Source organism: Notolepis coatsorum, assembly GCF_963971535.1.
Source record: "Notolepis coatsorum genome assembly, chromosome: 1".
NCBI classification, from domain to species: domain Eukaryota; kingdom Metazoa; phylum Chordata; class Actinopteri; order Aulopiformes; family Paralepididae; genus Notolepis; species Notolepis coatsorum.
In genome coordinates this window covers 154879835-154901579 of record NC_140165.1, presented here as the reverse complement: position 1 = coordinate 154901579, position 21745 = coordinate 154879835, and the positions used below count along the sequence as shown (strand labels likewise).

Sequence of the window (21745 nt, the reverse complement as noted above, 5' to 3'; positions counted from 1 at the left end):
TTAAAATGGTTGGACCTGCGAGATTTGTACTTTGTAAATCTGCATTTTAAATGTAAGGCGTAAAAAGTGTTTTTTTTCCCCTCTGAAATGTAATTGAGTAAAAGTACATAAACCTAATAATACTCTAGTAAAGTACAAATCTCCAAAAACATTACTTAAGTATTGTAACAAAGTACAATTACTCAAGTACTTTACACCCCAGCCAATAAGGATTCAGAAGTGCCATATTTTACGTGCAATGGTACACATATTCCTTAGTAAAAATAAACCAGAAATTCATGGTTTTTACTCAATTTATTTTAAACAATGGAAAATGCTTTTAAGCTTTGACAGCAAATTTGCGCATCGAGTACAGGAGATCCTTCCTCTGCTGCTTCTTCGTCTTGAGACATTCCTCATGTTTGTTCAGTCTGCGACGAATAGCTCTGGTCTTCCTGGGTCTCAGGTCCAGGGGCTTGTACTTCTTGCCCTGAAAAACAAGTAAAAAATGACCGTTAAATAAATGTTGCCACACATTTATTTCATGAAGCAAATTAAACAATATAAAATCAGGAATGGCGTCAACACCGGGTAAATTCCGACAATTGTGCAGATCCAAGATTAAAGAGAAATCCATGTTGATCAGGGCCCTGTTCCTCGTACCTGGCTAACCGAGTTAGCCGGATAATTTTCAGGATAACTTTACTTAAACTAGACCTTTCGGTTCCCCGACGTGCGGTTTTCTAAATCACTATGGCAACAGATCAAAAACCTGGTCGAGGGCAGGGTTTAGTTCAGTTAGTTCGATAACCTGCATGGCCACGTCCTCGCAAAGAAATGCCAGCTCCCTTCCTTAAATAATTCTCAGTCTAGATCCCATTATACCATTCTGAATTATGTTTTTGTGCTTCGTTTTTCTAGAGGGGGCTTTTGAAATGTAAAATAATATACCTAAAATGCTGATAATAAATTTACTTTGTCCTAAATAATGCACGTCATATATACGGCACTCGCGAGGTGCGATATACACACTGTGGTTATTTAAACCCTATCAGGCGTTTGGCTCTGATTAGTTGGCTCTGTATTTGTGCCCGGATTGTGTTTAATTCAAGCATAAATTGAAGCATCTTCATGCATGGATTGTGGATATGAATTACGACAAATCTGAATTGTATCACCGTCACTCGCACGTTATTGTGATATTGTAACTGGGATTAAAATGTTTGAGGAGCTGCGCCGTTTGATTTGATGACATCACGTGGACGTGACTTGAGAAAATAAATGAGCAATTGCAAGCCTTTGATGTTTTGATGAATGAATTTGAGAAAATGCATTTATCTGTTTAAGCACCGTTAGTGTTATCCGATTATGAACAAGGTGATTAACATGACTGGTGTCACTGGTATAAACCAAAGGTTAATCAATTCAATGCATGTATGGATGATGTCCGAAACAGATTAAAACCCGATTAATAGTGAAACTGTATAGCCTCCCTCCAAGCCTCTCTGACATGTTATTTCGGGGGTCACGCCTTGAAAACTTTGGGAACCATGTATTTATATAGTACATGATACTTAAGCACATACAGTACAGATATCCTCATAAGTATCTATTAATTCGTATCAATTATACTCTTTGGGCTTGTTTTTGTCTACTTATTAGAGATGTTCCGATACCATTTTTCCCTTTCCGATCCGATTCCGATACCTAAGCTTTGGGTATCGGCCGATACCGATATTTATCCGATACCAGTGCATAAAATTTTTTTTTTTTTTAAATTATATAAATTATACTTTTTTTTTTCAGATACTGTTATACTGTTTTTTAGTAATAACTAGAACGTATGGTATTTATTCAACAACAGGTGATTGTATAGATTTGTATTAGTATCATTAATCAATGAGTATGGGCTGCAGCACTGCAGATATACCCTACTCCAATGATCCACACGGACATTAAACGGTGTTGCACTCGCTACTCAGTGGCTCTGCAGATATACCCTATTCAGTCTGTAAGCTAGTGGCAGATAGAACGTTCATGTTGTGGTTTTTGATGCAAAATAAATATTCAACATTCTCTTTTGAAACTCCGCCTCACTCTTATCCTTTGGCACTTGCTGTACTTTGCTTGCAGGTCTGCAGCCATTATTGCTGGATTATGTGAATAGCACCAACTTTAGACACGGTAACGTTATCAAGCTAAGCTAACTGACCTAGCTCGCCTTCCCGCAGTGACATTAAGATAACGTTAGTAATAGTCAGGTAACGCTAGTCCGTAGCTACTTAACTTAAATACAATTCACTGTGGGTGCATTATTGTTGATAGACGGTCACGGACAGTGTTAGGTCCTGGAGAAAGGACAGGCGATCATCTGATTTGATGTAACGTTAAAAGCGGATGTTGTTCCAACTAGCTATCTTTCCAGCTAATGCTATCATAACACCAGCCAAACACATCCCGATTCCCGTCCGAGCTCCCCGTCACACCGCACTGTCGGGGACAATGGAATTTAAGAAAGTGTATCTGCTGTTAAAATGACACAGCATCACACTTTAAAACATGTTCATTTTATAATCCTCACTCTCCGCAGGACTCGGCAGGAGATAAATTACATCATGGGATCGGAGGCTAGAATTTACGTGTACTCGCCGATACCGATACTAGCATTTTAGGCAGTATCGGCGGCATTTCCGATACCGGTATCGGTATCGGAACAACTCTACTACTTATTCTGAAAGAGTTTAACTAATTATTTTCACTAGCAAGATCTCATTCGATTATTCATTCCATTAAGCCTACTGCCAGCAGGCACATTTAAAGAAATATAATCTGATTGATTGGGGTAATGAGGGATTTAAAATTAGCCTATAGATTATGCATTTAACTTGTCTGCAAGGCTATTGAGCCGTGCTGTATTGTACCCATTCTGCAATCTGTTAATAAAGTTTTCAATCAATCAATGCCGTTAGAAAATCAGGATTTCTGCGATTTCAGGTGAGGCGGCCGCGGGCAATTATCCTGAGTATCAAGTCTGGTTCGAATTAACGAGACTGAATCGGCGTTCGAGGAACAGGGAAAGCCCGGATTCAAACATTGGGTTAATTGAATCTGGATAATGGTACTTTTGATCGACTTAGTTGAACCAGGTACAGGGAATAGGGCCCAGGAAGGAAATGGAAATATTCTGTTTATGCAATGTCCTAAATATTTGCAGTCGTTTCAAATTCTAACATTTCATGCACATAACAATGACCAGACGTGAAAATTACCACGTATGCTTCTAGGTTTGACAGCAAATAGGCACTAAGAAAGTCAATTCAGCGTGTGTATAAATATATATTTCAAGATCAAATAATGTTGACTTTGACGAAGAGCATAGTTTACTACGGCAAATATCCTGGTAAATTTAGAGCATCTCCATATTAAAGCTGGATCAGTTCATCAGAACTTATGATTATGTGTAGTGCACCCATCATGGTTAAATATCAAACCAGCGTAACTACCGGCATCAATAGTCATCTGGAGTCTCATTCTTTTGGTAAGCAGTTGTTGTAAAATGAATCAGCAAAATATCAGCTCGACAAATATCATCTTCGACCACAAATGTATGAAGATTTTGGGAACTAGGCAAGAAATCTGTATAAGTAACAGACATCTGCCATGAATGTGAAAATTGTATCGGGAGAAAACTTGCAACATTGCATCAGCTCCCAATACTTATTTTATTGCATTAAAAGGGTCATGCTTGAGTCCTCGTGGGCTCTTCGTCAGGTACGTTTGGCAGTTGTCAGCCTCACCTTGTAGAACTTCCTGAGGTTCTCCTTCTGCGTCTGGTTGATGACAGTCAGAACTCTGGCAATGGATTTGCGGACAACGCAGCTAGGGAGGAAATGGGAAATGTTTAGCAACAGAAGGAGTCGAGTTAGAGGCTGTTTTATCCAATGTTCTATACCTGGGATCACAATCTATTAATGTTACCAATAGGGCTGCCCTTCATAGTACATTAAAATCGGTCAGTTTGGTCTCATCCAAAACATTGTTAGTCGATCCATTTCTATGTTTCTCTCCCCACCCCCTATGCTAAAATAGTTTCCTGAAAACATTTGTTGTATGTGGAAAACGCTGATGTTGATTAAATCAACTAATGAATTAGTTAACAAATCCTGACTACTAGTCAGTCGTCTAAGAATTCCTTTGGTTGATGACAGCCCAAATTATTACCAACTTGGGACGATGATACTAATTTGACCCATGGCAGGGCTGTTGACAGGCTACACAGATCCACACGTTTTATTCCACATCATAATTTTACAGATTTAAAAACAGACTATGTTTAAAGGCCAACTTGCATGTTGTATTTTTGTTCAATAAACAATGTGACTAGGCCAACGGTGACTTTCATGAAGAGGGGGGGGGGGATTATCGAAATTGACCCAGTTTTAGCGTTTTTATCAAACATTTTGTCCACCCAACCACAACGCACGTGGATATTTTAATCCATGGTTCATAACGTGCGTGTGTTATCTTAATGATGACATCACACCAGGTACAGGGCAGCAGGGTCTGAGAATCACAGGCAGGTAGTAGCAGGAAGCACAGAGCCTTGCTACTACTAGCCGAGGATCTAGTATCCGTTTCACCTAACACTATTGCTCCGTGGACCGTGATCATAGCCATTTATCTCTAAAGCTAACCACTATTTATTTGTAAAAGCCACAACCACGTTACCATATATTTGTAATAATGTAAATCATTGTCTCGTTGTACATAGTGTATATAACGTTAGTAGCTAGCTAGCCGGCTATCCCGAAACTCCTAACATGCCCCGATTTAAAATGGTTCTCTCCTCTTTGTATACCTTTGTCCTCACAAACAAAGTATTCTGCTAGGGAACTTATGGACAGTAGTGGTAGTTATAAGGTGTTTGAGCTTGTAACGTTAACGTTAGTTAGCTATCGTGGTAGCCCTTTTCGTGACCGAGTGCATCACAGTCATGAAAGGGGCTACTATCGTATCAACATGCCGTGACGTGTAGCTTGTTAGCCGGCATGATGCGTGCAGTGCTTTGCCCCACAGGTCTGAGAAGAGGACCTGCACATTTTACTAGTTTCAGAAACTCTTTTACATGCCCAGATTTAAAATAGTTCACGACAGTAGACATAATGCTAACGTTAGTGGGGTAACGTTACCGTTAGCCAGAGCCATATAGCCAGCTTGGTACTATGACCCGCGACAGCCCACAGACCAATAGCACTGCTGTACTGAACAACAGGCTGCCTAGTGGTACATGTAGTTCTTTTTTTACGACATTAAAAACCTTATAACTACCTTGTTTCAACCAAAAATGCAGTTGTAGCTGGTCCATCAAAGTCTCTCCGACAATTAAACCCATTTGCGGTAAGTGGTCCATTTGGATCAAGGAAATAGCTTTCTGCACTTGTCAAACTCCATTGTAGTGGATCAGAAGTAGGGGAGAGTTACCTGCAGTGACGTCACGGCCCTGATAGCGTCTGATAAGCTTTTTGATTGGCTCCATACATGTTATTCGTGCATGGACATTTTTTAACCCTTTCTGAGTGGAATTTCCGGCGTCAAATGGGGAAAAAATAATGAAATTAGATACCAATGATGTAAACTACCCATAATTGAAGAGTAGGGTTTAACCTGCAAGTGGGCCTTTAAATATAACGTGTGCCAATTGTTGAGCAGATTGAGCTTTGTGAAACAGGACAGGGAACACGTCATGGCACCAAATTTTTTTTTTTTTTATTATTATCATTATTACATGATCATTTTCTCACCCGTTATGAGCTACTCTGTAAACATTTATGCTATGCAACAGCCAAATTTATATTCTAAGTTGATATTCATCAATAACTAAATCATAGGGGAAACTATCCAATAATCAATTTGTGAAAAAGGCATTGACGCCAAGTCCCAAGAATTACCCTTAGACAATGCTAAGCCGGACCGGAACCTGTGCCGACGACACCTGGATCATTGAGCAGAGTCAATAATCACAGATTACCCATCATGTTGACTGATGAGCACCGTTTAGTACGGCAAATATCCTGGCCAATTTAGAGTATTTCAAAATTAAAGATGGATCAGTTAATCAGAACTTAGATGATTATGTGTAGTGCACCCATCATGGTTAAATATGAAACCATTCTAACTACCAGCATCAATAGTCTCAGTCTTTTGGTAAGCAGTTGTTGTAAAATGCATCAGCAAAATATCAGCTCAACAAATATCATCTTCGACCACATTTATGAAGAATTTGGGAACTAGGCCAGATTACCCCATGCTTCTATGAGAGTAATGAGGATGCTGCCTCTTAACCGAGGTCCCAAAATGGAACTTTAGATGGTATTATGCATTTCGATGATCATCATCTAAAGCCCAAGCGGCTAACTTATGAATTTCTCGTCTGTAGTGGCGTCCACAGTTGCTTTCTGGTTGCGCCAACTACTTTATGTACAGTTACTAGCATCAGCCTAGCATCACACTACAAACGTTCATATTGTGGAAATAAAACATTTCATCACAAATGTAACACGCATAATAGACAAAGGGGTTCCAGCAACATGTTTAGAGCGATCAAGGATTTGGGAATTACAACAAACAAACAATATGGGTGGAAAAACTAGCAAGGTCTTTGGGACTTTAGTGTCCATCCAAATGTTACACTATTAAGTTCCACTACTCTGAACCTGCCATAAGTAATACAATAGCCACAGTGCACAAAGATGGCAGCTTCCGGGTTTGGCATCATTCCTCTTTACTTGTCCCTCAATGCAACGCACAACCAGCATTCCCAAACGTATGATAAACGAATTGAGCCGGTATTGACACCAACTGGGTACTGTAGAAGAGATGACGATGACAAACCCGGATGCAATCATCTTAAATTAACCATGTTGAAGAATGAAACAAGTGCCAGAGCAGTTTCTACTTACATCTTTGAGAGTTTGGAGGCAGCTCCACCGGTAACCTTGGCCACACGGAGCTGAGACAACTCATTCTTCAGATCATCCAACTGCTTGAGCAGCTCCTCCTTCTTCTTGCCCCTCAGATCGCGTGCCTTGATCTTTGCCTGTCAAGTATATTACAAAACATTATTAGAGTATCAGGTATTACATCTCATATAGGCTAAATCAGAGCAAACAGTTTGTGCCCAATGACAATCTCAATTTGGTCTCCAATTTCGACATAAGCTAACGTAGGCAATGATCACGTAATACTCGACTAGCTAACGTTATCATCGGTCAACGATAGCAGAGAATACGAGCGAGCTTTAGGCTGCAGTCGTTCGGCATAATGTTATATATCAATTAACTTAAAGATAACGACAAACCATATCCACGCATGTTGACATAATAGGCCAAAAAGCTCTCAATAGCATCTAGCTAGTCAGCTATCAAATTAGCTCGAAAGCTAACATTGGCAGATAACGTTGCGTCCACAGGGCAATATGCACATTTCTTGAAAATTATGGCATTGTGTCGACCAATAGAAACATCAACAGTAATCTATGGTGTTCATGTGTATGAATTGAATCGATTCCGCTCATTTGAAAGACAAGAAATAGGCAATTTTAACAATTTCTGGACAAGCAACAATCCTCTCACCATGTTACTCGTCGCTGCCCCGTTGGAAAGGCCGGACGCACCGCGTGCTCTAAAAAAGTAGTTTCCGGATGCTTTCTTCTTCTGTTCCGAGTCCCTTCTTGGAAAATACAAACAGCACCCCCCACTGGAAGAATATAGCCAAAGCTATCATAAATAATGTGAAACACTTAGAAAATATATGAGAACTCCTAATTGTATTGATATCTTCATTTATTAATAACTGAACACACTGGCAAACAAAATTACAAACATCTCAAAACAAACTGGTCAGACTACTGCTTGACCTTACTCCTAGAACCCACCTCACCCCTGCCCACTTTGACAACCGATGGCTTACAGCAACTTGCAATGGGCCTGGTCTACAAGATACACTACACGACCAAGGTACCCATGTACTTGTCAAAATACTTCCCAAAGGTCAGTGAATACCACGATCACAACACCAGAGGGAGCTCCACAAATCATGTTAAACCCAGATTCGGCTCAAACAAGGGACTAAACATGTTTCGCAATTATGCCACATCAATGTGGAACGCCCTACCCAAAGCTGTAAAGGAATGTGTGAATCACTACCCACTTTCAAAACCACTCTCAAAGAACACCTACGGGAGACGGCAATTCGAAACTGGCCCCTGTAAATGTCCTAACCCAACCCCCTCCAATGTACAGTAAATGACCAAGTATGGTTTTGTCAATATTCCAATGTACAGTTTTGCTTGTACAGTTGTACAGTGTTCCCCACCCACCCCTCCTACCCAACCCCCCACCCCACCCACCCAACCACCTCCAAAGTACAGCCCCCCCCACCCACCCAACCCCACCCCACCTACCCAACCTCCTCCAATGTACAGTTTCTACGTCAAATGTATATACTCTCTTTTCTGGACTCTTTTTGTATCACAAACAGTACTGTATTTGCAAATCTGGTATGTCATAAATGTATAGATGTAGCAGTACTGTCTATCTGTATGTCATGTATGTCATATATGTCCTGATGAATTGAAAATGGGGGACCCTGATGTAAACAAGACGAAAGTCTTTCTCTGGTCTGCATCCCCTTAATAATTGTGTGTATTGAGCTGTACTGTATTGTACCCATTCTGCAATCTGTTAATAAAGTTTTCAATCAATCAATCAATCAATCAATGACGGACTCAAGGGGGGGCGACCGCGCGCGCTAAAGTGCCCTTTTGACGCCCCGAGCTCACTGCTCACGAATAAACACGGACGGACGGACGGGCGGCTGCCTCTTCACTTCCGCTCCCATGTTAACGGACGATAGTAGACACACTGGCCGCGAGCGGGAGCGCGCCTCGCTAACGGCTCGCGAGCGGCAAGCTATTTTTTCGCCTCGATCCTATTTGAGGCGGCGCGCCACGCGCATTGTCACAGAAATACAATTGAATATCTGCATTATTACCACAGATATAATCATAGGCGGAGTTTGAACTTGACGCCAGGGGGTGCGACTGCTTTGCGAACTATACCGCGCCGCGATTTTTTTGGACCTTTATTTTATTATTTTAGCGTTTTTACAATGCCCTAACCCCTAATTTTTTATTTTATTTAGGTAGTACAGCAGCACACACACACACTCACACACACAGCACTACGGGGGATCATTTTTAACTGACTTAGGCTCTAATTATTATTATTCATAGAGACTCTCGAGCAATAATAATTATTACAGCCTCCATTTTTCGTGGACGAAAAATATACCAGGCTATAGATATCAATTTTCCCGAAATAACGCTACCTGCCTCGACAAAATTCGTGCATTGGTTATCCAGATACATTAATTATCATCTCAGAATAAGTGGCTTTGTATCGCGCTGCTGCTGCTGCTGCTGGCCCGCGTTGCCGTTAACCCTTTCACTGCCACACTACAGAAGGTTCGCCTTATAATGTGACATGATTACTACTATAAAATGAATGTATTGTAAAACAAAACATAATAGAATTCAGATTTGTTTCTCACAATTATTATAATTTTATTAAAATAAAAATAATCTTGATTAAAAAAAAAAAAAAAAAAAAAAAAAAGGCAATTTCACCCCCGGCCACCAGGGGGTGCAATGCACCCCCTGAACCCCCATAAACTCCGCCCATGGATATAATAATATAATAATAATAATAATAATAATAATAATAATAATAATAATAATAATAATAATAATAATAATAATAATAATAATAATAATAATAATAATAATAATAATAATAATAATAATAATAATAATAATAATAATAATAATAATAATAATAATAATAATAATAATAATAATAGCAGGATATAGCAGTCATTAAGTCAATCCACCTTGTCAATCCACCTGACAGCTAATTATGATTATTATTATTATGATTGAACAGCAACCAGTAGGCTTATATCAGTGTATATTTTATTAACAGATTGCAGAATGGGTATACAATACAGTACAGCCCTTTCTTTCTCTCTTTCGCTCTCGTTTTCTCTCTATCTTTCAATAGATGTTGTTCAGCCAGCTAATGTGTCTATCTTTCCCAATGCAAATAAACAATATTACTATAGTTAGTACCCCGCCCTGTCTGTCTGTTTGTTTGTCTATCTGTCATATCTGGTTGCCTGTCTGTCTGGCTGTCTGTCTGTTTGTTTGTTTGTTTGTTTGTTTGTCTATCTGTCTATATCTGGTTGCCTGTCTGTCCCGACAGAGACAGATAGAGAGGGGGGGGGAGAGGGGGGGGGGGGATAGAGAGAGAGCGAGAGAGAGAGAGCGAGAGGGAGAGAGAGAGAGAGGGGGGAGAGAGAGGGAGAGAGAGAGAGAGAGAGGGGGGAGAGAGAGCTCCACGCTGCTCTTTCGAGTACAGTCACACACTGATCATCATTCTAAAATGACTGACTTCGCATATAGACTAGGCATTTACAGCTGTCCCAATGTAAATGTGCCTTCCTCGGTGCGCTTCCGCACGCTCAAGTCGTAGGTCCAGTGTGCCTGACCAGCCTAGGCGCGCGATCCCGCGAGGGAGCCGCGCGTGAAATTAATTCGTTAGCAGTGAGCTCGGGGCGTGAGTGGGGAAAAATTAGAGGGTGTGCCCTATTGGTTGATTGATTGATTGATTGATTGAAAACTTTATTAACAGATTGCCGAATGGGTACAGTACAGTACAGCTCAATACATACAATTGTTAAGGGGATGCAGACCAGAGAAAGACTTTCGTCTTGTTTACATCAGGGTCCCCCACTTTCAATTCATCGTAATATATGACATACATGACATACAGATAGACAGTACTGCTACATCTATATATTTATGACATACCATATTTGTAAATACAGTACTGGTTGTGATACAAAGAGAGCCCAGAAAAAAAAAGAAAAAAAAGTATATACATTTGCCGTAGAAACTGTACATTGGATTGGGTAGGGGGGGGGGGGGGGGACTGTACATTGGAGGTGGTTGGGTGGTTGGGTGGGTGGGGGGGGGGGTTGGGTAGGAGTGGGGGGGGGGGGGGTTGGGTAGGAGGGGTGGGTGGGGGACACTGTACACTGTACAACTGTACAAACAAAACTGTACATTGGAATATTGACAAGACCATACTTGGTAATTTACTGTACATTGGAGGGGGTTGTGTTAGGACATTTACAGGGGCCAGTTTCGAATTGCAGTCTCCCGTAGGTGTTTTTTGAGAGTGTTTTTGAAAGTGGGTAGTGATTCACATTCCTTTACAGCTTTGGGTAGGGCGTTCCACATTGATGTGGCATAATTGCGAAACGTGTTTAGTCCCTTGTTTGAGCCGAATCTGGGTTTAACATGATTTGTGGAGCTCCCTCTGGTGTTGTGATCGTGGTATTCACTGACCTTTGGGAAGTATTTTGACATGTACATGGGTACCTTGGTCGTGTAGTGTATCTTGTAGACCAGGCCCATTGCAAGTTGCTGTACTCTGTCGTCTACTCTAAGCCATCCTAAGTTGTCAAAGTGGGCAGGGGTGAGGTGGGTTCTAGGAGTAAGGTCAAGCAGTAGTCTGACCAGTTTGTTTTGAGATGTTTGTAATTTTGTTTTTAGCGCCTTTGAGGTGCTTTGGTACCATGAGGTGCAAGCATAGTCGTGCTATAGTGGTGCTCTTCCAATAGTCTAAACTTGACCATGTGCACCACGGTTAAACAATGTCATGCAAAAGTGCCCTTTTGAGTGGAAAAAATTTGAGTATGTGCCCTATTGTATTGGTGCCCCTCTAATGGTTAAACGTGACCATGTGCACCCACAGTTGAAAAAATTGCGCTAAAGTGCCCTTTTGAGTGGCAAACATTTGAGGATGTGCCCCTCCAATGGTTAAACTTGACCCTGTGCCCCCACAGTTGAAAACATTGCGCTAAACCTAAAGTGCCCTTTTGAGTGGCAAAAACTAGAGGACGTGCCCATTGGTGCCCTTCCAATGGTCTAAACTTGACCATGTACCCCCACAGTTGAAAACATCACGCTAAAGTGCCCTTTTGACTGAAAAAACTAGAGGACGTGCCCATTGGTGCCCTTCCAATGGTTAAACTTGACCATGTGCCCCCACAGTTGAAAACATCACGCTATTGATTGATTGATTGAAAAGTTTATTAACAGATTGCAGAATTGGTACAGTACAGTACAGCTCAATACATACAATTGTTAAGGGGATGCAGACCAGAGAAAGACTTTCGTCTTGTTTACATCAGGGTCCCCCATTTTCAATTCATCATAACATATATGACATACATGACATACAGATAGACAGTACTGCTACATCTATACATTTATGACATATCAGATTTGCAAATACAGTACTGTTTGTGATACAAAAGTGTCCAGAAAAAGAGTGTATATACATTTGACGTAGAAACTGTACATTGGAGGAGGTTGGGTGGGTGGGGTGGGGTTGGGTGGGTGGGTGGGGGCTGTACATTGGAGGTGGGGGGAGGGGGGTTGGGTAGGGGACACACACACATTGTACACTGTACATTAGAATACTGACAAAGCCATACTTGGTCATTTACTGTACAACTAGGTTAGGGCATTTACAGGGGCCAGTTTCGAATTGCAGTCTCCCGTAGGTGTTTTTTGAGAGTGTTTTTGAAAGTGGGTAGTAATTCACATTCCTTTACAGCTTTGGGTAGGGCGTTCCACATTGATGTGGCATAATTGCGAAACGTGTTTCGTCCCTTGTTTGAGCCGAATCTGGGTTTAACATGATTTGTGGAGCTCCCTCTGGTGTTGTGATCGTGGTATTCACTGACCTTTGGGAAGTATTTTGACATGTACATGGGTACCTTGGTCGCGTAGTGTATCTTGTAGACCAGGCCCATTGCAAGTTGCTGTACTCTGTCGTCTACTCTAAGCCATCCTAGGTTGTCAAAGTGGGCAGGGGTGAGGTGGGTTCTAGGAGTCAGGTCAAGCAGTAGCCTGACTAGCTTGTTTTGAGATGTTTGTAATTTGTTTTTTAGTGCCTTTGAGGTGCTTTGGTACCATGAGCATGAGGTGCAAGCATAGTTGTAGTACCCTTGAATGAGTGCTCCTGCTAGAGTCTTCAGGGTATTCTTGTTTACCAGAGAGGAGATCCGGTACAAGAATCGAGTTTGTTGGTTGACTTTCTTTATTACATTGGATGCCATTTTGTCACAGGAAAGATTAGCCTCTAGGATGGAACCTATAGGTAGGTAATTTCATCTTTCCTTGTGACAATATTGTCACCCACTGTAACCGAGAAGCCGTCGGTCTTGCTGAGTTTGTTATTTGAACCGAAGAGAATGGACTCTGTTTTGTCCATGTGTAATGATAGTTTGTTGTCGGCGAGCCATATGCAGATTTTGCCTAGTTCCGAGCTGAGGGCTTTTTCAACCTGTAACTTGTTCTTGTCAGAGACCAGCAGGGCTGAGTCGTCCGCAAACAGGAACAAGTTGCAGTCACAAGCTGACGACATGTCATTTGCATAAATTAGGAATAGTAGCGGTCCTAGTATGCCTAGTAGGCTAAAATGCCCTTTTGAGTGGCGGGAATGAGAGGACGTGCCCATTGGTGCCCTTCCAATGGTTAAACTTGACCATGTGCCCCCACAGTTGAAAAACATCACACAAAAGTGCCCTTTTGAGTGAAAAAAATAGAGGATGTATCATGTGACCCTCCAATGATCTAAATTTGACCATGTGTCCCCAGTTGAAAACATTGCGCTAAACCTAAAGTGCCCTTTTGAGTGGAAAAAACTAGAGGACGTGCCCATTGGTGCCTTTCCAATGGTTAAACTTGACCATGTGCCCCCACGGTTGAAAACGTCGCGCTAAAATGCCATTTTGAGTGGCAAAATTAGAGGACGTGCCCATTGGTGCCCTTCCAATGGTCTAAACTTGACCATGTGCCCCGACGGTTAAATAATGTCACGCAAAAGTGTTAGCTACAACTCTGAGCAGCCCCGTCACTACAATATTCCTCCATTTAAGTTTTCAGTTTTAGACACATCCCCTCTTGAATGTTCAGATGCCAGGCCCAGAGGGCTTAATGCAGTCTGAGCTGTAACCCTGCATCATACTGCTGTGAGTGAGGTAGGTAATACAGCACGCTTTCTTTGAAGTTGCAAAGATTGAGTTTGTTTGACCAATTATGCATTACTAAATACTAATGTATGTACACTGCAAGTGCTTTTATTGATGGCAGTATGTTTTAGCCTAGACTACTGTAGGCTAGCTGTATTACTACTGTAGCTAGCTAACTAAACAGGTACCTTGCTTAGCTGATTCTATGCTAACCTGTGTTCTCAATTTAGAAATAAAGTGTACAAATTATTTTTGGATTATTTGCACAAAATATACCCATAGCACTTTAAAGTTCAGTGTGAATCGGAAGAATATTAAAAAGCAGCTGAAAAATGACAATTGGGTCCAAAGCAACAATAGTAATAGTAAAAGTAAAGTTTGTATTATAACTGAGAATCTGGTGCTAACATGGTCAATAATGCTTATTTTGGACAGAACATTTTGTCTTAAACATATAAATTGACCAACCATAGACCCTTTTTATTCCAATCAAGGCAAGAGGGCTAGTGGTGGTAGTGCTATATGACATATTATTTTATAATACAATTATAACATTATAGGCTACAGTACAAATATTATATACAGTACAATTATATTACTATTATAAAACAAATATTATTTGCTCCACCTTAGATAAAGACAGTATACAGACAATTAAGATGGAGATATTCAAGAGGGAAATGATGATATCAGGAAGAGAGATGGTGAAGAAGTGGAGGAGAGAAAATGCAGATGATTCTATGGAGAAATGGTGAAGAAGTTGAGGAAAGAGATAATAAAGATGATGCTATGGAGAGAAATGATGATGAAGACGGTGATGGAGATGCTAAAGAAAGCGAGGATGAAAATGATTCAAACAACAAATAACTTGAATGCTCTCCTGTTGCCATTAAAATATCCCACTGATCCAGCCACAATATATTAAGTTTAATGGAGATAATGGGGAAGATAGAGGGGGGGAGGGAGAGATAGAGGAGAAAAGAGGGCATGAGGAGAGGACAGGAGGAGAAGGAGAGAACAGGAGGAGAGGAGAGGACATGAGGAGAGAAGGGGACGAGAGAAGGAAGAAGCTCAACGGCACTCAAATTAACTTTAACTGTTAAACTGTTTTATATCCTGTAAAATATATGTTGTAAATAGCTTTTAAAGAATAGGTCAACTATTTTTCAACCCAGAACATATTAAAATGCTGTTTCCCAAATATTTAATTTCTCACTGATATCTTTAGCATTGAGAAATGTACCACTGCAGCAATGGTTTAGGCCTTCAAACACCATGATAATCTACTTTTCAAACATCATGATACATCTAAGTTTCAAACACTATGATAAATCCACTTTTCAAACACCATGATAATTTACTTTTCAAACACCATGATCATTTACTTTTCAAACACCATGATAAATCTACTTTTCAAACACCATGACAATGAGGTGAAATAAACATTTGAAAGGTGTATTGTTCCCTGTGTTTTTATCATAGAGGTGTGGTTATACTATTAATCTGGATTGTCTGTTATTCTAATGTTAATCAAAGATGAAGACTATTTCACCATACCTGACGCATCATAGCTTTTTGCTCACTGATGGGCCATGTTGTGCAGTAGGTGCCTTTTTTTTCTTTTCGCCCCTGCCCTTCAAACAGCCTGAGTCCACCACTGACTGAACACAAAACATAATCGTTTGTAGTGGCATCTGTTAAATAATAGTATGAGAAGACTAAAGAAAATCTGTTGTGATTGATTGTACAGTATTGTTTACTGGTAACTTCAAGCGGAATCAAACTGGGATCTAAAAAATGCATTGCTTTGTTGATTCTCATGGAGACAGTATATGAATCAGTGGAGTCCGTTATTCAAAGAGCCATAGCCATAAGTGGTTGTGACTACGTCAGAACATATAATGCTGAATGCAGGATGTGTCCATGCATTCAATGGATACAGCTTCAAGGTTTTAACAGAATTATCCAACATCAACCCACGAGAACTCCACATTTGCATGACTGATTATTGCAATTCAGAATGCAGGTGTGATCCTTTTTCACACTTTTAAGTAGTATTATCACTTGAATGAACAAACGGTTTGTGGAAAGACTGTTTGATGGCACTGGGAATCCAGAGATGCAGTGAGTCTTATCATTAGGCATGCATATATTCCCTGGACTTCTCAATTTAGGATAAAAAATAACCCTTTCATATTGTGTCTGAGCTCAATAAGAACTAACCGGACAGTAAATGGACAGTGAGATTGAGCAACAAAAGCAGAAACCAAGACGAGGAAATACTGCAATTGATCACATCAAACCATTCACATCCACTGATTTATAAAGTTCTCAATGCATATATATACAGTTTTCATATATAAATAGACATATGGAATGTACTTTCATTTACATCTACACAAGGCAGGTAAAGGTAGAGCATGTCCTCCAGTCATATTAATTTCTATACTCTTTCAACATTACATTGATAGGACTCCTCTTTACATTGCCTTTATACAATTTTCTCATAGACTCAGATGCTGTCGAAGCGCGGTTCAGACTTCCCGACCAACCCAACATTTCAGAGAATCACAAACAACCCTTCTCAGGTAGTCTTTAAAAATAAAATAAAAGTGACACTTGATTTATACGCCCTCTTTGACATTAAAAAAATTATAACCAAATGAAAGATTTTTTTCTTTTTTTGTGTAAAAGATCCTTCAGAAACCACAGGCTGCACCATTCTTCCAACAAGAGGTGATCTACCTCAGACCCTGCCCTCCTTTCTTGATCCTTCAATCACAACTGTGTCGCTTCAAAGGGTGGGCTTTGAGGTCAACTGGAGGGTAGAGAATATTAATGCCATCGCCATCCCTTTCCCTGACCCCTGACCACAGATCACAGGCCAGAGGCAGTCCCACGTGATTAGTACCATCTTCTATGTCTAAATTAAATTAATAGGAAAAAAACATGATAGGACACTGAAGCACAAAAGACAAAAAATTATCCTTGCTGTTAAACTCCCATGTCTGACATGAAGCTTTCGGCAGTCTGATGGGAAGGAACTCTCCTCTCTGACCTGTCAAACCTTTAAGAGCAGGATATCAGTATACATTTCCTTGTCCATCACAGGCATGGACTAGTCTTGATAATTTCCTTTATAACTAAAGGAATCAAGTTACATGTTCTCTCCATAGTTACTAATTCAATGGTTGGTCAAATATCACATCTGCGTCCAAACATTAACAGTTGATAAAACAGGCTTTTTTTTGTCCCTCACAGTCAATCTGGAGCCCCTCTCAGTCACTGAAGAGCAAGAAACAGTCTTTCCCAAGAGTGAGAGAGAGAGCGAGAGCTACATAGGAAGCTATCAGAGTCTGCTTAAGGCTTGGGCAGAGTCCTCTTCAGAACACTGGTTTCTGCAGTGATCGGAGACATGCAGGGAGGACATAATTCTGCTGCAGGTCAAGTGTGTCGTATGTCACTGTCGCCATTCTCCTCATCACTTCAGCTCTCTCTTTCCTCCTCAGCTCCAGTGAACAGGCGCTCCTGAAATTGAAGGCCGAATAGTGCCTCGAGCAGAAGGCTTGGATCCGAACCAGGACATCTGACAGAAAGACAAGACAACATGGTCGCCAGATTAAGTTACACAGTCTTTTCAGACAACATATTAGGTGGATGTATAAAAAACGGATGGTTTCTACATACAAGAAACTAGGCCAAGTACCATATCAAATCTCTATTGATGTGCACTGGCTGTGAAATAAGCCTGAACAACAGTCCATTTGAATACAGTATAAGGGCAGCTGGTTCTGAAATCACACCCACCTTATATTCTAGAGTTTCCTTCAGCATGTTCTCCTCCTCACGGGTGAAGTTCAACAACACAGAAACTGCTCTTATTAGTTGATAAGCCTGGAGAGAAAGATACATTAGACATACTTAGGCGTTGCGATATAGACATACATGGCTACAGTATCTTCATAAACACTTGTTAAGACTCTTATACCTCAGCTTCTCTGGATGACATGAATTTGAGGACCACATGTTTGAGATACTCAAAGTTGATTTCTCGAGAGTCATTGAGGTCCGAGGTGTTTGTGACAGTGGTTTTGGACGTGGGACGGCGCAGGGCAGTGGGGGCCGACCCCAGGGCTGCAGCCAAGAAAGACTGCGCTAGCTCAGGACAAAGTCTCTCCTGCTTATCTCCTCTGCCCTCCGGGGCCTTCTCCCTCCCCTCGGCTTCTGGCTCAGGCTTCAGCTTCTGCAACACACGCCATCAACAAGAAAATCAGCATCCAGCCATGTTCCCTGAATAAACATAAACATAACATCCCTGAGAGAGTCACAAACATATCCAGCATGTCTCACCAGTTCCTTCTGAAAGGTTCTCTTCAGTTCTGCTAGCCTCTGTTGCAACTGCTTGATGGTCTGGAAAGCAAATAGGCAAACACAACACTAACATTACTCACACACCTATGTGCTTAATGTTTTGCTGTGTGTGTGTGTGTGTTCCCAAAGGAGGCACATACATAATGTGACATAACTCAGAAACAAATGTCAAGACAACACATGTGTTAAGACACAATGCACAAATACATGCAGCCGTATGTCTCTTTGCACTGTATGTGACACATCCCTCTTATTAGAGGGCAAATATGACAATTGCCAGAAAACAGCAACACATTTTGTGATGATATGTATTGATTTTAGTAAGTTGCTTACAACATATCAAACGGCTACTCTGAAAACACTCCCCTCTTGGGAGGAGCTATTGGAAATGGCTACTGGGTGGCGCAGTCGGACAAGAGATAAAATACTGAAACAGACGTGTTTCCGTCCAACTATTAAACAATCCAGGTCAGCCATCTTGCTCACATCCTAAGCTATGGCTAGATATAGTTTTTTGTAAAGATTATTAGAATAAATCACAATTAGCCTAATCAACAAATTATGGCTTTGCTTTAGAATCTATGTCCGATGACAGGGGGCTCACTTTCTGAGAGTTTCATCGTTTTTAAAAGTCCTGTAAATTGATAGAACAGATGATCAGACATTTCTAAAAGGGCCTATGTGCTACCTAAGCATTTTCGGAACTTAACGTAAATAAACTGTTGTAACACGTCTCTCATATGTAATCAGCATATGTTTCATAGCGCATAACATGCTAATTATCATCCGATAAGGGGCGCCACACTATAGAATTCCGAGACAAGATTCTGACGGATGTTCTTCATCTCACTGAGCTGCTGATATTCTGATTCTAGAAGTTAAGCTAACTGACCTTGTTCTTCTCACTGAGCCGCTGATATTCTGATTCTAGAAGTTAAGCTAACTGACCGTGATCTTCTCACTGAGCCGCTGATATTCTGATTCTAGAAGTTAAGCTAACTGACCTTGTTCTTCTCACTGAGCTGCTGATATTCTGATTCTAGAAGTTAAGCTAACTGACCTTGTTCTTCTCACTGAGCTGCTGATATTCTGATTCTAGAAGTTAAGCTAACTGACCTTGATCTTCTCACTGAGCTGCTGATATTCTGATTCTAGAAGTTAAGCTAACTGACCTTGATCTTCTCACTGAGCTGCTGATATTCTGATTCTAGAAGTTAAGCTAACTGACCATGTTCTTCTCACTGAGCTGTTGATATTCTGATTCTAGAAGTTAAGCTAACTGACCGTGATCTTCTCACTGAGCCACTGATATTCTGATTCTAGAAGTTAAGCTAACTGACCTTGTTCTTGTCACTGAGCTGTTGCTCCAGGTCTCTGTTGACCTTCTGGATGTGGTCGAGGTCGTCCACCGTCACACAGCCGTTCTGCTCCTGCTCACACACCTCAGGAGCCTGGAGCTGCTCCGTCAAGGTCTCCACCTCCACCTCAAGGTATGACACCTGAACAACACACGTACAGTACATGAAATTCAGCTCAAAAGCAAACCACTATTTGTCAAAGACCTGTGGAAACATCAGGTCTCCAAAACGAGGACTTGAAACCAATTGGTTGATTTCCCATTGATGCACTAATATTATATGTACCATTGACTTTTTAGAATGCTTTATCCATACTTTAATAACAATAAAACACTTGGTAAGCATGCAACAGCCACCTGGCAGCATCACGCTCTGTGTGTATGTGAGTGCATGTCCTGACCCGTGACTGGCAGGAGTCCAGCTGCTGTGTTTGGGTGAGGACCTCCTCTCTGAGGCCAGCCAGCTGCCTGTCTTTCTCCATTTCCCTCTCAACCGCCTGGCCCCGCAGTCTCCCCGCCTCCTCCTGAAGCTGAGACAAAGATGTCTGGGCAGTCTGGAGCTCTGGAAGAACCCACATAGTGACGGAATGTCATGAGAGACAAATCCAGAGACAGTCTATATAATAAGGAGTTTTGAATGGAGAAATCTGTAACACTAAAGATGGTGGCAAGTGGCAACAAAACTAAACAAATCAAACATATCCAGAAAAAATAATTAAAGATGATGTTACTTTATGTAAAATGATAATTTACTTTTGAGGTAAAAATAGTTTTAAAGATGTTTGAAATGAATCACAATCTCTGCCAAAAGGCTGGGAATCATGCAGTGGGTGGTTGCCATGGTAAGGACTCTGTGGTAGAAACCATGCATAGAAGCTGGTCTAAGTGGCAGAAAGGCATTTTTCATCACAAAATCCTTTTTGACCAAATGAACCATTCTGCATTGTCAGTATTTTACCAGTGAATATGAAAGAAACAAAATGATATACTGTATGTACGAAAGATTCTTAAGATGGTCACTCCATTAACCTTTTCACTACCACACTACCAAAGGGTTAACCCTTTCACTGTGACAATACAGAAGGTTAACCCTTTCACTGCCACACGACAAAGTGTTAACCCTTTCACTACCACACTACATAAGGTTGATATGATATGATATATTAGCATTTATAATGCGCCCCCCCAGCCAATTTTTACATCGGTCCGGGGCGCAGCCCGGGAAAAATAATACGAATAAATGGACAGGACAAAGAAACAGGGAACCAGGCAGATGGACAGACAGAGAACATAAGAACACCTCAGACACACAACACAAAGTAACTAGTGATCATCCAGAGCGAAAAGGTGGGTTTTAAGCAAGGCCTTGAATGTCTGTACGGTGTTGGCAGACTTGATCTTGAGGGGGAGCTTATTCCACAGTGATGGCGCCATCACTGCAAAGGCCCGGAAACCCTTTGTCACCAGTTTGGCTCGCGGGAACCTCAGACACAGTTGGTCATTTGATCTGAGGGACCTGGAGCTGATGTGTTGGACCAAGAGTTCCTCGATGTAGGCCGGAGCGAGACCATTGAGGGCTTTGTATGTGAAAAGCAGAATTTTAAAGTCGATTCTCTTCCTCACTGGGAGCCGGTGGAGAGAGACAAGGACTGGGGAGATTCTGGTACCTGAGACCAGCCTGGCAGCAGCATTTTGAACTCGCTGGAGGGGAGGATGGTTTTGTCCGGGAGACCAGAGTAGAGGGAATTGCAGTAGTCCAGTTGTGAGAAAATGAGCATGGTGATGACTTTATGAAGGTCGCTGGGGGAGAGGAAGGACTTGACACCCGTCTGTAGTGTGGTAGTGAAAGGGTTAACCTTATGTAGTGTGGTAGTG

At 41.2% G+C, this 21745-nt stretch overlaps 2 protein-coding genes across 4 annotated transcripts in view; both read right to left on the bottom strand.

Annotated features, from left to right (window-relative positions):
- Window positions 1-279: 279 nt before the first annotated feature.
- Window positions 280-7681, bottom strand: rpl35 (ribosomal protein L35). Its single transcript, XM_084329034.1, has 4 exons — window positions 7611-7681; window positions 6939-7075; window positions 3777-3858; window positions 280-469 (listed from the first exon to the last, which is right to left on the bottom strand). The coding sequence occupies exons 1-4, from the start codon at window positions 7611-7613 to the stop codon at window positions 320-322; spliced, it is 372 nt and encodes a 123-aa protein (XP_084185160.1). The 5' UTR covers window positions 7614-7681; the 3' UTR covers window positions 280-319.
- Window positions 7682-16148: 8467 nt separating this feature from the next.
- Window positions 16149-21745, bottom strand: part of golga1 (golgin A1) — a 40009-nt gene continuing 34412 nt past the window's right edge. For 2 of the 3 annotated variants that reach the window (XM_084320635.1, XM_084320637.1), the window contains 6 exons: window positions 20272-20432; window positions 19854-20012; window positions 18493-18552; window positions 18131-18385; window positions 17950-18036; window positions 16150-17728 (listed from right to left, as the gene is read on the bottom strand). In XM_084320635.1, coding sequence (XP_084176761.1) covers window positions 17648-17728; window positions 17950-18036; window positions 18131-18385; window positions 18493-18552; window positions 19854-20012; window positions 20272-20432 — 803 coding nt within the window. In that variant the 3' untranslated portion in view covers window positions 16150-17647. Of the gene's footprint in view, window positions 17729-17949; window positions 18037-18130; window positions 18386-18492; window positions 18553-19853; window positions 20013-20271; window positions 20433-21745 lie in introns of all 3 variants that reach the window. The other variant, XM_084320636.1, reaches the window with a different exon arrangement.

Bases quoted from the DNA above. Each gene is read 5' to 3' on its own strand.
- rpl35 (XM_084329034.1), bottom strand. The intron at 3,859-6,938 runs GTAAGTAGAAAC...TTTCCTCCCTAG, and splicing joins GCCTCCAAACTCTCAAAGAT to CTGCGTTGTCCGCAAATCCA. The intron at 470-3,776 runs GTGAGGCTGACA...CTTGTTTTTCAG, and splicing joins ACCTCAGGAAGTTCTACAAG to GGCAAGAAGTACAAGCCCCT.